Here is a 17,003-nt window from a genome sequence, read left to right as displayed (position 1 = left end):
AGCAAGCACTAAGACAATTCTTAACTGCATTGGTTTTCTACAGTTAAGAACTTAAAGGGTGAAGAATCAAATTTGTAGGTAGACAAAAAATATTGTACTTTGTTAGATGAGCTATGATATTACTTACTAACATGTGTGTTTGTTTTGTTTTTAGCCACGGATGCATAAGGAACATTATAGACTTCTTTGAATTCAGATGCTGTGGTCTTTTTCGGCCCGTTATCGTGGACTGGACAAGGCAGTATACAATAGAATATGACCAAACTTCAGGATCAGGCTACCAGCTAGTGTAGCACCACCTTCATCCTGTGAGCATATCATATCTGAGTGGTGCCTGAAAATTTTTCTCTCTCTCTCGAATCCGCATCCCTTGAAGAGTAGCATGCTATGTGTAGGGCTGATGATGAATCATAAGGTACCTTCTCTTCATCAGAATTTTATTAACAAAAGTAAAAATGGACAGAATAAACTGCCAAACCTGATAAGGAAGAGGAGGAAGATCAAAAAGGGATTTTAACAGTTCTTAACATGAGAATTATTCGCAACAGCATATTCACAGTATTTGTTGTTGGGTTTTTTATTTAAGGTCTTTCACAATGGAGCATGAGATTATTGAAGTATTGACATAAGTAGTTACATTGTGCTGAGCAGAAGAATTTATTTCCCAATATGAATAATTCCACTGAAACAAGAGTCTAGAATATAAAACTAAATTTCATGATGCAAATTCACTGATCGCTATGTTGTAGTTCCTGTAATGTGATTTTTTAATACAGATTTTCTGTAGTATTATGTGCATTGAAAAAATGTGCTTTTCAATACTGTTATAAACATCATGTGGTGGGAATCCCCTGTAACGTGTTAAGTTATAGCAGTAGGGCATGCCAGATAATGTTGAGAAAAAAATACGTTGCCCACATTTTTTGGTGATTGTTTTTGCCACCGGTTAGTGGTACAACTAAATACTTGTAAAAACCCTGTTCTGAGATTATGTAGTCTGAAATTGCACAAATAAGGAAAGCTCTTCTGTCAAAGTTCAAGCCCTGCTTAAATGCATGATAGACCTGTAAAACTAGATTACAGCATATAATGTTTGGGAAAAACGTGGAAAAAATTCATTATCTTTGAAGTAACTGTATAAGCAACTTACAAACTAGCAATGTTTTAACATTAGGTTTGGTCCTCATACAATACAGTGTAGTGTAATTGGAGACACGTTGGAAGAGAAATTGCATGGGGGAAACCACAGATGTGAAAACAAAAATCTCAATTATAAAAAGACAAGATAGTTTTAAATTGAATGCAACTGCAGAAGAGCCCAGAGTTGTCTGAAATGCTTATTTTGTTTGGATGTAAAATAATGGAAACCAAACTTATTTAAAAAAAAATAAAAAAAATTAAAAAATCCCCATAACAGCACGTGCACACAGAAAATGTAACGCAGCGTTCTGAAGATGATGGTGTATTGGCACGTGAAAATCACTTTTAATTTCTTTTTTTAAGTTCTCATGCTACAGATATGTTTGGAAGGTAAGGAATGATCTGAAATTGCATTCCAAAGGGGCTTTTCTTGAATGTGATGCACTGATTTTTGTTATGGTGTTTTCATATACTCATAGTGAATTGTTCACTGCTTCCTTAACTATTGTTTACAGAGAGACTGAGAATCAGGTTAGTTCTCTTCTAAGTGCTGTAGCAACCCAGTGGTTCGAGAAACCTGTGAGGGGAGTTTGGGGAGGGACCTGAAAGCAGATGTCTGAGACCAGTGTAAAGAATGTGTATCTGTATATAAATAATTTATCAAATAGTTTTCTCTCTGTGAGTGTGTGTTTAGTGTATTTAAAGCTGCTCATTTTCATTTTATTCAACCAAAAAAAGTGTAGGAAGATATCTAATGAGCTTTTAGTGATGTTCAATATTGCTGTTAATAGGCATTATGCCCTGCAAATTCACTGCATGTTTGATGCTTGGCAAAATTAGCGTTTTCTGTAATATGCAGATTACAGGTAATAAAGCAATCTAGTGGTATTCCCGGCCCTTGCCTTAGTAAGAGGAGCAGTGAAACTGTAAATAGTTGATGTTCAGTATTTGCAAGTAAACATTTTTTCTGTAGTTGTTCATTGATCTCAAGACACACAGTTTGCAAGTACCAGATATCAGGATTTACAGAAGTACAGCATTAGAGTACTTGAATGTTTAATACTGGAAAAATCAACATCGTCTTGGACACAGTTTTAATGGGAGAGGTTTGGGTGTAGGGGTGACAAGAAGCTTTTGCTATTTTTGTCAGACAAAATTTGTAATCCTAACGAAGACACATTATATTTCAGTGAAAACAGTTGATATCAGTTATTCATATTTTTTTCTAATCAGAAAAAAGCTTGAAGACTTTACAATATTTTTATTTTAATCACCAGTAATGTTCTGCATATTTGTTCATTTTTGGTTTTTTGGGTTTTTTTGGTTTTTTTCCACATTGGGGGTCGGTTGACTTGAAGAACTTCAATCCACTTTATTAAATATCGCCTACCACCAGAAGAGCAGTTCAGTACGTGATACAAGTTTTGGGTTTAGTTGCCCAGTAGCATTAACTGCCATGAATTGTGTCATGCAGTCCATGTCAAAAACATCTGCAAAAGAAGAGGTGATCTTTGGTAGTATGTAGCGAGTTCTGCACTATTTACTTGTTAATAGCTCTCTGGTGACAGTTTTGTGGAGACCTGCAGAATTTGAGCAATAGTAGGTAGTTGTGAAAATTAGCTTGCATATATGGATTTGGGATGTATGAAGTTTCCAGTGCAAAATGTAACTTGTCTTGAGTAACACTGAATTGTTTGATGTGAAATCATAAAATCAAGCAGGGGGGAGCCAACTATGCAGCATTTTTCTGTCAAGTTATCAAACTTAAAATTCACTTGTTGAACCAAAACTGCATTGCTTCTGAAACTTAACAAAGCTGATCCAGACCAACAGCAGATCAGACCAACTTAATCTGACATAGGTAGAATAAATGGGAATTTTGTCTTGGCCCTAAACATGTGCTGTTTCTTTGCAGGTTTCTGTATTCTTTGATGTCCACCAGATTTTTTTCAATTAATGTGTAAAACAGCATCACTACATTTTAAGCTATGGATTTTTTTGTATATTCTTTATTTATAACTGTGCCAAGTATTATTTTAATACTGTTGAGATCTTGATGTATTACATTGTGAACAAAAGAAATCTGTAAAATGTTTAATAAATTAGCTCTCCTTACATAAATTAAATCTGTTAAATTTTGTAAGTTATTAATCAAATAAATATTGACTCTTAGATGCAGTGTTTGTCTTGACTTGGGATGTGATTTCACACAGTGTTATTTCTGTCCAATTTCAGAAGCTGTACCATGAGAAAATAGCTGCTATCTTGCACCTTATTTTAGTAAAGTCTTTCCAGAAAGATTTACGGGTGTCTTAAAGATAGCACGCACCCAGTTCTGTGCTGATGTGAGATCCTGTGAACTACTATTGGGTTTTGATAAAGTACACCTTTGTACTACCAATTAGAGTTAGGATTCACTAATCAGATACTCCTTTCTTTTGAGTGAAGCATGCTGGCAAAGTAACATTTCTTAAGGGAAAATTTCTTCTAGGAAACGTTTCAGGTGGCCAAGTGTACGTATTGAATGAGATCTGAGATATTCTAAGTGTAAAGAAGACATCCACATAGGGCTAGGAGTAGGTATGACCAAGATGTGTGCTTCTGGGTGGCACTTGCAGGAGATGGAATACCTTGACTCTTCTGGTCCATGCTAAAGGTTAGATTTAGAGTAGAAGCAAGGTAACCATTTAGAGTAGAAGCAAGGTAACCATCCAAGTTGGAAATTAATCAGGTTATTTATAACCAGCTGTATGTATTAAAGTATAAGGCTAGGACTTAAGAGCACACGTAGTGGGGATGATAAAGTCTCTGTTTTCTGCTGGGTGTGGGTTCAATATTGACGTTGAGAACTGTTGGTGCTGCCCTCCCCTTCCCCAAGCAATGGTTCTGGAGAGGCTGGGCCCAAGCTCGCCTCTGCTGACCACCCTTTGACTTGTCTGGTGAAGATCAGGGAAGGTACTTTATTTGTTAAAAAAGAAGACATTCTGTGCTGAAGATCTCCATCAGAGACCTGCAGTGCTCTTGGGAGGTATGAGTAGGTTCCTGATGACTTCAAAGCTGGTTACTGGGTTTGTTTTATTTGGGAAGAAGCCTGCCCTCTGCGCCCTCATTATGGCTTGATTAGAGTTCACTCCCTCGCACCTCCCATGAGCTGCCTGTAAGTCAAATTGGATTTTTTTGCTGTGAAAGCAATGTCTACTTGTGAATGGTTGCATTTGGATTTTATCCGCCTTAGGCTACTGAATGGAGATCAGTAAAAACTGCACGTTCTAATTCCAGGTTGAATTTATTTGCAGTATCTTGCAGACTTAGTGCTGTATCTTACAAACTTAGTGCCATATTCACATTGCCTCCAATCCTACACACTCCTTCAGATCTCCAGATCATGAAGTCATAGTACTTTTGAGAACTGATCTCTCCTGGAATTAGGGCTTCAAACTGAGACTAACTCAAAGCATTCCTCCAGCCTGGGCTGAGATTTTATTCATCAGTGCTTTGCTGCAGCTGAAAAGTTGACAGTAACCAATTGAAAGCACTTCAATGTAGGGTATTCATTTCTCTTGAAAGGTATATTGTCTTTGTGTTTACAAGTTTTCTTTTTTCCCTTCATTTCTTTGTTTTTCTGTTGTTAAATAAGTTGTTGGGATGTAGAGCGGTATGGAGCTGTGAGTTACTGCTCTGACTCCCTCCAGGGAATGAAAGGAAAGCCCTTGATTTTTAGCAGTTTAAATCATTTCTAGAGTTCAATTTTTTTAAGAATTGAAAGCTTTTTTTTTTTTTTTTTAATAGGTAAATGAACAATGTGTTAGGTGCCTGTTTTTGTCAGCCTAAATCTCACCTGCCACCTCTTCTGATGTGGGGGGTTTAGATCTGCTACAGTAGCTATATCAACTAGTGAGGAGTGGTTTCATCTGCTTGGTAGTGTGTTGAGAGCATTATTTTGGTTTCTTGTCTATTGAACAGTGCCACTTGGCATTGTAAAATGCCTTTCCTGAGGAGAGGAAGCACTTCCATCAGGTAACAAGGCTATGGAAAGGGGGTGTTATCATTGTCTTCATGTCCTCAGCTGCTGGGGTGTGGGTACCGCTTCTAATTAGAGCTGTCCTTGCTTGGGTTGGAAGAGTCAGAGGGGATCAACCCTTCCTGCACAACTGTCCAGCTGGCAAAGGAGAAAAGGGGGGGGTTATGTTTTTATTTTTTTTAGGAGAAAAATACTAGGATCATCAGTGTGAGTAGCAGGACCAAAGGTTTCTGCCCAGGTTTCCTGCGCTGTGCCATTGCTTTCTGTCTCGCTCCCACCTGAAATGTGTGCTGCTTCTGCCTTACTGTTGTCTTTTTCAGTTGTAATCTTTCCCTCTCTGTGAACTGTACAGGCTCTTGGCTCACATTTTGAGCCGTTTCTCTGTTCTTCTTCGTATCCAAATTGTTTCTTTGTAACCCATACAAAATGCTCTTTGTGTATTACTTTGACTAGTATGCATTTTTCTAATTAGGCTTTTGGCTTGCACTGCTTCACTGCCTCAGACCGCAGTCGTAGATCTTGCTTGAAACTCTGCCTTAGACTGTGCTGACACACTTGCTTACCATTTTATTGCAGCATTCCCAGTCTTGAATGTGTCTCCATAAATTCGCTCCGTGAAGTTTTTTTTCCCCAAAAAAGAAAAGGGCACAATGAGAGTTGAAGCTGAACTTCCCCCTCCACCCCAGAACACCATGTGGGTTGTAGCCGCTGGAATGAAGCTCGTGCCTCCCCACGGCTGTGGTTGGCCTCTAGTGAAGCCCTTGCTGTGCAATCGCATGTCCTTCGCTGCAAAGACGCTCCTACACCCCCCCGTTACCTTCTGGAGCTCAGCCGTGCTCCTCTGAGGCACGGTTTGTGCTTTTAAGAAGTGTTGATGCCCAGATCTCATGTGCTGCCTCCTTACGGGAGGCAAGAGAAAGCCATTAGCTTTGCAAAAGGATTTTGGCTGAGGAGCCTGAGCACACCAGTGAAGGTCTGCTTCAGGTGCTCAAGAAACTTAGGACTAGATTTAAAAAAAAAATGCTAAGCTGCTCATAGTAAATGCTGGTTACTTGCAGAAAAATAAGGTGAGCTTCCTTAAAGTGGGTGATTTTTGCATAACTGTTTTAGGCTTAAGTACCTCCTTCTCCTGTAAGGCTGTGGTGGGCTGGTCCTGGTTCTCATGTTGAGGTGACAACTCTCATTTGCTTCCCAAGAAGTGCAAGTGCAGGTGCTATCAGCTTGGGCCTTGCAGGCTTGTGTTGGGTGCTCCTCCAGCCCCCAAAAGAAGCCAAGCTCTTCTGTGAGCATTCCACTCAAGATCTGGCTCAGGCCAAAGTAATTGTCTCCTAATTGTAGACCTTTATTAGCAGCAGTTCCTGAAGAGTTACAGCAGCAGACTTAAGGCCCCTGACTATTATGGCTTTCACCCACCTGGTAGATCTACACTGCATTTGATGTGTTTAATTGCCATTACTCCTTGCCCATCAACTTGAGATCAGGTCACGTTCTCTACCAGCATGTTTGAAGACAGAATTTTATTCTGCTCTTGTTGCACTGCAGCTACCTGGTCACATGCTATCCTCAAGAGGCTGAAACCCTCAGAATCTTCAGGCACCTAAGGGTCCTTGCACTACCAAGAAAGCTCAAAAGCTGCTCTTAAACCTGAGTTTGATGTGATTGATAGGCCAGAGCTTGGTCAACTTGCTGAGTAGGGATGGTACTGCTGTGCAGAAGGTGTACTCTACCAAAACAGCTGCAGATTAAGGCCTGTGCATTACACCCCCTCAACACCACGGCAGGTGCAATCCCACAAAATAAATATTACAGGAAAAAAGGGTTGTTTTCCAGTCACTAGAGCCTAGGGCAGAGGCAGCTGGCCATTTAGGCACACAGCTACTTCTCACCTGTCACTTCCAGAGCACTGGATTAAGATTTACTATTTCTGTGCAGCGAGCAGCTAGTTGCCTTGCACTCGCATATAATGGTGTGATACTGGAGGACAGTCATTCACCTCTGAAGGCCATGGCCAGTGCGGTGTATGTCCAGCTTTTAGTCACACTTGGTCTGCACCAAGTCTATAGCATCATCTCTCCAACCCTGAATTACCCCAACACCGCTCCCCTTCCTTCCTTTTATTGCTGACAAAGCACATATAACACTTGGCTTTAGGATATATCAACAAGCAAAGGTTTATTGAATTGATATTCAGTATTAAAAGTGTTACAGTATGATACACAAAGCAAGGAAAAAGCAGTGCTTTTTGTTTTTCGAAAAAGAAAAAAATCATCTGCTGAACATATGCCCAAGCACTACAGTAACTAGTGTCTGTTTCACAGTAGTTAGTAACATTTAGGAAACTCTCCTGTTTCTTGTAGCAGGATCTCAGCAGAGCCGTAAGGGGTTTTGAGCCATCCGTCCCCCTCACTGGGCATGAACGAGGGCACCTGCTCCCTGCCCATACCCAAATCCCTTGGGGCCAAAGTTCTTTGCGTAACAGCCTGCAGGAAAGATGAACGTGTAGTAAGTAGCTGATGCTTCTGGCTCGTTAATTAAGAACACCACTGTCTAGGCTAAGCCCCCTCAGCCCCTTCCCATTAGTCAGCAGAACACCCCCCCAAAAAGCAATGCTTAAAACCTTTTTGTGAAGCTGCTAACTGCCATGACTGAACTCAATAGCCGTGGCTGTTCCATCCGTGCAGCTCCCAACCTACTCTGTGAAAGCAGTTCATACGTTGGTTCTGTGGCTAGGTATCTGGTAAGACATGCTGTCACCAAACCACTGGGTGGCTCAAGTTTACATCCACGATAGCATGCAAGAACTCAGGGCAGGATGCTTGCTGGCTTGTTTCCTTACTCTGATCCGACCCAGGCAGAGGGCACAGGCTGCTGCTGCGTTTCTCAGGATGTAATGTTTTACCTGATGCAGACGTAAGCTACATCAGCACCTTCAGTAATATTTATTTCATTTCTCACCTCTATTCCTATGACGTACAGAGCACTTCCATCTTAACAGCAGCCTGAAAGTTTCTTATTCTAGGAATATATTCAGCATCCATCCTCATAACACGTTACCTTGAACCATAAACAAATGATCTTTGTTTCTTTCCTCACCTTTACAATAGATTTCTCCCTCTTTTTCAGTTAGGGTTGTAGATTCTAGGCTTTTTCCACACTTGGCACATCGGAAGCAGTTTTTGTGCCATGGCTGGGGAGGAAAAAAAAAAAGATAGTTTAAATACACAGAATGCCTGAGTTGGTAAAAAAAAAAATAAAAATGCATTAACTGGAGATGCCTGCATCAGTATTGTTTATAGATGACTGGTGCAATAAAAAACCAGTTCAAGTGCACCAGTAGCAGACGAGAGCATCTGCATTTCTGCACATGGCCCAAAGCCCCAAATTCCACACAGCATTCTGCTCAGGGCAGCATTTTGAAAGGTTTGTGCTTGCTCTAATCAATTCAGAGCAGATCTTGGCTCTCTGTAGCGAGTCAGGCAGCTGGCGGACTGACACACAGTTTTACACGGTATTTTCAGAGAACATCCCCTTTCTGCTGAAACATTCAGCCTCTATCGTAAGCCGCACACTGCAAGACTGTTCTCTCTTCTGGGGGCAAAGCGCTCCCGTGGTCCGCTTCAAGTCTCTGGCATGGGACGATATTGAAACTTCACCTCTGAAATCCAAGGTGAGCACTCATCACCCTGCATTTCAAGTGCTTTGTGTTCAATTCAGCTGATGGATTTGACTATTATTTCCAATGCGAAGAAATGCAATTTTAAGGCAACTCTGCCCCGCAGCTCGTTCCCTACTGGAACCCACATAACATGCTTTGCTCACTTTAAAATCCACATAGCAGGTACTAAACAGCACACGCAGTTCCTTACCTTTCCAGCTCCTATTACTTTCTCTGCCGCATAAACAGAATCACCACACCTAGAGCATTTCTCTGCCCCTCCGAACTTCTGAGCGAACTTTGAAGTGTTTGGATTTGTTGTGGGTCGGTGGGGAGAGGGTGTGCTGGAAGAAACGGGACATTCATTGTCTTTACTTTTTTACTGAATGACTTCTCGCTCTTCTTAACATCACTAACGGAGCAGCATCCAACACACCACACAGAATACAACACTTTTGCAAAACTGGAGAAGTTACCAGCAAGGCTATCCAGTTATACTTAGTAGGGAAAGAAAAAACAGTAACACACACACACACAAAAAAAAAAAAAAAAAAAAAGAAGGGCCATGGTTCAAAGGATAAAAACAAGCTACTGTAAAAGCTAGTTTTCTGAGGAGCCTTCACCTTTTAACTTCTCTGGAAATGCTAAATTCTGTATCAGGACATGGATTTATCAGATAGTAAGCTACAAATAATTCAGTTAAACTCCTGTCCATTGATCATAATCTGGAACCTAAACTGATCACTGAACCTGGCTGGAGGGCATACATCATATAACTGTCAAGCAATAACTTGGGAACTCGCACGAAGCAAGTTGTGAGTCGTACCTCCGCTTCTTTCCACATGCTTTGCTTTACAGCAAGAACTTAATCAGACTAGGAACATTTGCTATTTAATAGGCCTGTTGGTTTTGGCTATAATTAAGCACAAATGGTTCTTCATTTCCCAGTTAAAAATTCATTCTTCTTGTGGGCCCAGATTCACAGCTCTCCAAATCCATCCCTGCCAGAACCTGTCGAACGTTTGCATCTGCAGCTTATTTAGGAGAGCGACTCGGGACCCACAGTCACCTCTGCAGGCTCGTGCAGAGCCACCAGCGGCTCCGTTAACCCAGTCCCTACGGCTCGCGCACAGGCATAGGGCATCTTTCCCCGCGCTAACTCCTGCCCATACGGTGCCGACTCACACAGTCACCAGTGGAAGCTTTGTGCGCTGCAGGTTAAATACCCTGCGTTTGGCTATACCGGGGTATTTTGCAGCATTTCTATTCCAGATAACACGAACTAACCAAAATCCAGCCTGAAAGACTCCTCCGAAAACAGTCCTGAAGGACAAGGGTCACCCCCCTCCCCGCCAGCTCGGTTCACTCACCTCTCAGGCTTGATGCCGAGTCTCTCTCCCCTGTCCATGTTCAGCGTGCCTGCCCCTTGGCCGTATCCGTAACCTTTCGGGCCGTACTTTTTTCCGTAGCAAGATTTGCAGTAAACTTCAGCATCATGAATCGCTACAGTTGTGCTGTCCAAGTTTTTCCGGCAGACCACTAGAAGAAAGAAAAGTTAAATTGCCTTAAGGTACCATTCCCATCAGCACATGTACTAAGCCAAAAATCGAGTGAGAAGTGATGTTATGGGTTTCCTTGTCCACAATTCTTCCTGTTAGGCTGTGGGACCACCAGAGATTAGAGGAAGCAAGTTGTCATTTGAATTAGTGAATTATGCTTAGCCCTATAAAGGGCTCTATTCCCTCCCACCTCTTCATGACCGTGACATTTAAAGCCTGGAAACTTGCTGTGGTTTGATGAATGAGGCTGCTCAGAAACCCAGATAGTGCAGTCAGCAGTTTCCCTTGACAGATGCCATACAGCATGAAGCGAAAGGCTATCGGTGCAGAAGAGCCCCTGTCCTGCCCTTTTGGCCAGGGTGGGGCTGGGAAAAAAACCCCAACAAACCCACAAAACCTTCAAGATTTCCCCCCCCCCCCCCGCCTCAGTACTGGTTTGGGGCAGAGTTGGGACTGTTTCACAGCTGTCACCGGAGAGGCTGTGCTTCTCCGGCATTCCCACATCGTCCTTCAGCACAATACAAGCACGCTGCTCAAGGTTACAGTAGAAGGCAGAACTATTTCCTTCTTAAACCTTCTTTTGTATCCCAACTGGCATGCTCTTTCCGTCTGCAGCAGCATTATGCCCATGATAAAGAATTTGGGGAGAAAGAAAAAAAAATAAGCCTTATGAATTTTTTGTTTAAAAAGAATTTTAAAGTCTTCAAAATACAGGGTGACCTTTGCTTATGGCATTCATTAGCTCCAAAGTTCTTTTTATAAGACACAAATATCCAATAAGTAAATCAACCAATGCATGTTTGTTAAGTCTACAGGCTTTAACCCCAACAGAACTATGCACTAAGGAAAAGCAAATACTCGGACACACTAGAGCCATTGTTTGACTGTAAGTTCCAGGTTTCTTTTAATAGAAACTCCCATAAAAGGCTGAAAACGAGGCAGCCGAGACATCTAATCTTTTTTTGTGACTGCTGTAGAGCTAAGGGGAAGGAGCGTAGGTGTGCCGAGGCTCGCGTGCCAGCGCAGCGCACGTTACGCTGCAGACTGAGAGCGAGCTAGTTTGAGGGGACCGGTTGTAACCGTGCCTTCTTCGGAGCTCTGCCCGTAGGTACTAAACACCAGCAAGTGGGACAAAACAGTACCTCACGTATGTCATAAGGTAAAATTCTCCGATTCAGACAGACAGGCTGCCTGTTTGCAAAGCAGGAGCCTCCGATTCAGTGACCCTTTGTTCCCTTCATCTAAGCAGAGGTCTTTTCAGCAGAGAAAGCGATTTCCAATGCCTCGCTGGGCTTGTTGGTTGGACTGGAAAATAATGCTTTGGACTCCTTTCATCTGAAATAAGCCACAGGCCCCTGTGCCAAGAAAGTCTAGGCTTTTGGCTGTGCTAAAGCATCGGCAACTCGGCCGTGCTCAGGCACGCCGGCGTCCCGGTCCACGCGGGACTTCGGGGCTGGGGTTTGATAACCGTTCCCTCAGCCGCTGCCGGCCCCGGGACCGCCGGGAGAGGTCCGGCTGAGCTCGGATCAGTGCAAACGGGGCTCTGCCACCCGGCTTTCTCCTCCGCACGAGCAACTTAAGCCAGGTTTCCATCCCAAAGACCCCTTAGACTCCTGAGGAGAAGGCAAACGGAGGAGAAAAGCACGATGTGCTCTGCTTTGGGAGGCACATCCCACCCCTCCCACGCGGGATAACGTCCCCCCAGGGGACACGCTCTCCCTTCGGCACCTCCAGGCTCAGAAATCACGCGGGGAAGCGGGAGTCAAGCCCAACGCGTGATGGACGAACCCATCTCCGGCCGCTGCCGTCCCCCCCCGTGCATCACGGGCGCCAGCCGGGTCCACGTCTCCCGTGGACCAGCACCTTGCTGGTGTGACCCCCCCCTCCCAGCTATGCCAGGAGAGGTTTTGGAGGGGAGCGGGAGGGCAATACTCACTGCAGAGGAAGCAGCACCGGTGGAAGCTCCTCCCGTCACACTGCACCTCCTCGGCGTGGTAGACGGTGCGGCCGCAGGCACCGCATTTGTTGCCGCCTCCCCAGTTGGGCATGGTGGTTCTGCGGGAGGGGAGAGGTTCGTTAACGGCAGCGTCCTCCACCACCCCGGCTCGAGGAGAGTTGGGGTTACGGGCTCCTTTCAACCGGGTCTGCGAAGGTCGTCTATCGGAGAGCAAGCCGGCGGTTTCGCCAACTGGTTAAAAAAAAAAAAGCGACCTTCCGCCGCGTGAGAAGTTTTTGTGTTCGGATCAACTTCTCAGCCCTTCAGATCCCAGACCGGACTTAAAGGCTTAGGCGGGCTCTCTACGGCTATTTGTAAAAGCAGATGGACTGGCAAGGGGAACAGAGACCGCTGCTGCCGCACCGCAAGAAACACAGAGACACGGTCTTCACGAGACGTGTCCTCCTCTCCCTGCCCGGGGTTTTGAAAGTCACATAAATTAGATATGCACAAATTACAGTTTCACGCACAAGGGCTTTACTGTACCTTGAGCGAACACCCCCCCAGATGGATGTAATTTCAGTTTCTATGCTTCATTAACGCTGGGCCTCTCGTCTGATGGAAGCAAACCAATTGTGCCAACAACGGCATTTTGTTTTACTGCAGGGCCTGCCATTTGGGATGCAGAACAAGCCAAAGTTCACCTCACCGGAGAACCACTTACTAGGGCTGTAGGAACAGCCTGCGCTCCTTTGAGATCACGCCTGCACTTCAAAGAAGTTTAAGGGGGATTATTTTGGGGGGACCTCACTGCTATTATGAACTGCGCCTTAACTAGACAGGTATATGAACCAAACCCAACTGCTCGAGGAGCCGCAGCTGCTTTAAAATCAAGCAAAACTCCCTTTTATGCATTACTTGCAATGGATGCTCAGAAGGCTAGCGGGGAGGGACAGGCACCATCACCCACCGTGCCAAACGACAGCCTTGGGAACAGCCTCCTGCGTTAAGCCAGAAGCAGCGACTGTCCCATCTCAAGCCGAGCTGCCTCCTCCCCAGCGCTCACGCTGTCCCCACCAGCAGTTCCCACCCAGCTCGACTGGGAGCTCCTCCTGCTCCTCCCATGAACTGCCCTGGGTTAAAGCACCAAACAGGGCGCTGCCAGCCACCTTTGGCTCTTCTGGGGCTTTCCTCCTCCCGCCACCACCCCGAGCTAACACAGCAGGGGTTGTTGAAGTCTCCCAGTCATCACCAACCTGCCCTCGGCTCGCATGAACGCTGGTTTTCTCCCCCGCGGCTCATCACCAGAAGACCACCCCTCGTAAGCGCGGAGGCCAACGGCAGCCAGAGCGAGGGTTATCGATTCGGCGAGTTTAACCCAATGGAGCTGCTCAGGCCTCATCGCCCCCCACCCCGCTCCTTACTGACCCTCATTCCAGAGAGGCTTTCTGGCTGAGGACCACGGGTTTGCCCCCTGGAAGCCTGGAGGGCACCTCCTGCCACTCTACCCCCCCCCAGCAGCACCATTCCCTCCCAGCAGGCTCCCCACAGCAGCGCTGCGGTACGGGCCAGCCATCGGGGAGAGATGGCAGAAAGGAATTTGCGGGGAGCTTCCGACTTCTCTCGGCGCAACTCACCTTCAGTTACCCTCAGAAGCTCTCCCACGTCGGCCAGACAGGGAGAAGGGACATGCGACACATCCCCACACAACACCCACGACCTGCCGCCCTCAGCTTCGCCGCTCATCCCTCCGAGCCAAAAGCAAGGACTACCAACCTCCACTTGTCCCCCCGGCCAACAGAGAGGAACTGGAAGCGCTGCCGTGACACCGGGAACCAGAGATGAGCACTTTGCTTCCAGATCCCCTTTCTCCAAGGGGCTCTCACCGAGGTGGGGGAGAGCCCTTGGTGCAGAGCGAGGGGTCTCACGGGCGCCCGGCTGCTGCCTCGGGCTCCCCAGGCAAGGTAGAGCGGACCCGCAAATCGCATCTCGGAGCAGTAGTTTTGGCTAAGCCCGAATTAAGTGCCCCATCTTGCTAGCGCTGCTAGAACAAGCCTCCTGCCCAAGCAGCCTGACCAGTAGTTCAGCAGTTTTAGGGATGCAGGGAAGGTTGTGCGGTTCCCCGAGTAAAACACGCCGCCGAGACAGGCTGCTACAAGACCTTTGTCCGAGACAAGCAGCCAGCCATTCGTGGCATGTGGGAAAATAAGATTAGTTTATTAACCTAAATTGGGGCATCTTAGGTACATTCCTAAGCAAAAGCTTAGGAAACTTCCTCCGAGTGGCTGAGCAGTGCCATTTGCACACTGACACTAATTACTGAGATAGCCCTTTGTTTAATACTTCCACAGGATTAGCACCATTACTGCTCCATGGTTTAGCACTAATACCCTGACCGAGCTCATAAAATTAGTTTTATGACATTTCCCACTTTGCTTTTGTCATTCTTGGCACAACTGTAGAGTCTAAAAATTAAGATTCCATTTCTTTTATTCAAGTGCTTGGCTGTGCTACCGCACAGCAGCTGACATCAATCATGGCAAAGAGCGTCCTTAGTTAAAGGGAATATAGGCTGCACAAAGCTTTGGAAAAGGAATGCATGGACTGGAAAAAAAAAAAAAAAAAAGGGAGAAGAGATTCCTTTCCACTTTGTATGCTTTCCAAAACATAAACGGTATTTGGTACAAGAACTACTTCTGTCTTTTCCTCTCACCATCCCCACGCTCATGTTCTTTTGGGCATTTACACGAGTCTAAATTATTTTAATCATTTTGTTAATTATTTAGTTTCCATGCACACTAGAGCTGAGGATCTGGATTTGCCCCAGATTTCCCACAGAATATTGGGCAACACAGGGTGCAGCTACGCTCCTCCTTCCCAAAGGAGACAAAGTATTAGACGATCTGGCAACCATTAGCTGACTCAAACCTTCTGATAAGGGCTCTGAGGAGTCATTAAAGGAAAATCAAAAAGGAATTGAAGTCAGTACTTCAAGGTGACCTTGGCCTCTTCCACAGAAGATATTTCCATTTATCCTCCCCGTAACATTCTCATGACGGCTCGCGTGGGAAGAACGGCAATATTTCTCCGGTTACCCAACAGCAAGGGCTCCCCTGAGGCAGCGGTGCCCAGGAGGCACCCAAGGGGAAAAGGGCCGATGACTGGAAGAAGCTCTGCGCGTAGGAGGACAGCGGACATGCCTGTACTCCTGCCCGCCAGCCGCTCTCCCAGCGCCGCCCTGGAGCTTCGTGCTGCCCGGGTCTCCTTTGAGAGCTCCACAAGCGGCCGATTCAGACTTCCAGTCCTGCGTTAAGCCTTCCCTGCTCCCTCAAGACTTTTTGGCTAGTTCAGGCAGGCCTTCGGGGAGCTGAGGAGCAGCAATTAAACATCCCGACGATCTCACTACCAGCACCAACAACTCCGATTGCAGGTTTGTTGGCAGCTAATAAGAAAATCCTGACTTCTGCTAAGCTTGTACCCCGTCAAAAGGGGAGCATGCTACTCACCTAGCGTTCCCCGAAACGCCATCAACAAGCCACAGCAACTGCAAAAGCCCTTTCCAACCCATTTGTTAACAGCAGGTTTAACTACAAGAAACCTAAACCAGCCCCGAGACAGCCCCCTGAGGAAATTTCAGGCTGCCCAATGATCCTGGATCGCTTTTTTTTCAGCGATCCATCAGAGAAGCCAAGCGCGTTGCAGCCCGGTTCGACACAGCAAGAAAAGCAGCACCGGGCAAAAAAAGCAGCAAAAAGACCCGGCTGCTTCCCCGCCGCTCACCCCCCCTGGTCGGTCGGTCGGTCGGTCGGTCGGTCGGTCGGTCGGTCGGTCGGTCGGTCCGGTCCCCCCGCACTCACCTCCTCTCTCCCTCTCCTCCCGCCGCGTCTCCCACCCGGCGCGGCCCCGCAGACCCTTTTTTTTAAAGAACCGTGGGCGGAGCTCATGGCGGCCACGCCCCGGCCCCGCCCTGACCCCGCCCCAGCCAGCAGCAGCGCTTTCACCGCTTCTCTCTCCCCCCCCCCCGTTCCCGGCTCCATCCCTGGGACGTGCCCCCATCCCTGCTGGAGTAAGACCGGGGCCGGGGGGAGCCGTGTGCCCCCCCCCCACCCGTATCCGTGAAGCACCGTGACACTCTTTGGGACACCCAGTGTGGGGGACGGAAGGGGGGGTGACCCCGCTACAGGCACCCCGAGGGTGGTATCCCAAAGGAGGGATCCCCACTCCGCTCTCTGACAGCACCCCAACCTGTGTTTTTACCCAGATTTAGGATTTTTCTTTAAGTTTTAAACTGCTTCACCGTCCCCGTTTCACCAGGAGCAGAGGGAAGGAAGGTGTGTAGGGCTCAGTGAAAGGATTAAAGCCCCAAGGACAAGGGGATGCTGTAAATAAAGGCATTTTTCCTCCTGTTCCCTGAGAAGATAACGCCCTTAAGCCCTTTTTCAGATAAATTAGCAGGTGCCCAGGGGAGGAATCGGCACCACAGCTCCCCACTGAACCGTTGCTGCAGCGTGGGCTAATTAGGAAGTTTTCACAAAAGGCCAGCAATTAGGGCTCTCCACGCCAGCCAGTCCATGCTGTAGAAAACAGCTCAGCGCTTGAGCTGCTTTTTAGAAACAGCCCCATCTCCCCAGTCCACAGGGCCGTCATGCGCTGGCTGGATCGGTTCGGGATCACGCACAGGGCTCCCATGTG

General features: G+C 46.4%; 2 protein-coding genes across 2 annotated transcripts in view; one reads left to right on the top strand and one right to left on the bottom strand.

Annotated features, from left to right (window-relative positions):
- ZDHHC17 (zDHHC palmitoyltransferase 17) overlaps positions 1–3,318 on the top strand; it is an 83,407-nt gene extending 80,089 nt beyond the window's left edge. Inside the window, exon 17 of the mRNA XM_075058179.1 lies at positions 155–3,318. Coding sequence (XP_074914280.1) covers positions 155–293 — 139 coding nt within the window. The 3' untranslated portion in view covers positions 294–3,318. The remainder of the gene's footprint in view (positions 1–154) is intronic.
- A 3,995-nt stretch (positions 3,319–7,313) lies between these two features.
- On the bottom strand, positions 7,314–16,261 carry CSRP2 (cysteine and glycine rich protein 2). The gene is made up of 6 exons (XM_075057982.1): positions 16,169–16,261; positions 12,312–12,430; positions 10,187–10,355; positions 9,028–9,160; positions 8,255–8,348; positions 7,314–7,641 (listed from the first exon to the last, which is right to left on the bottom strand). Exons 2-6 carry the CDS (start codon positions 12,421–12,423, stop codon positions 7,565–7,567), a joined length of 585 nt encoding a protein of 194 aa, XP_074914083.1. The 5' UTR covers positions 12,424–12,430; positions 16,169–16,261; the 3' UTR covers positions 7,314–7,564.
- Positions 16,262–17,003: the final 742 nt, after the last annotated feature.

The sequence above is a fragment of the Buteo buteo genome, chromosome 26 (assembly GCF_964188355.1).
Source record: "Buteo buteo chromosome 26, bButBut1.hap1.1, whole genome shotgun sequence".
Lineage (NCBI taxonomy): Eukaryota > Metazoa > Chordata > Aves > Accipitriformes > Accipitridae > Buteo > Buteo buteo.
The sequence above is the reverse complement of the archived record's forward strand: the minus strand, read 5'-3'. Positions and strand labels throughout refer to the sequence as shown.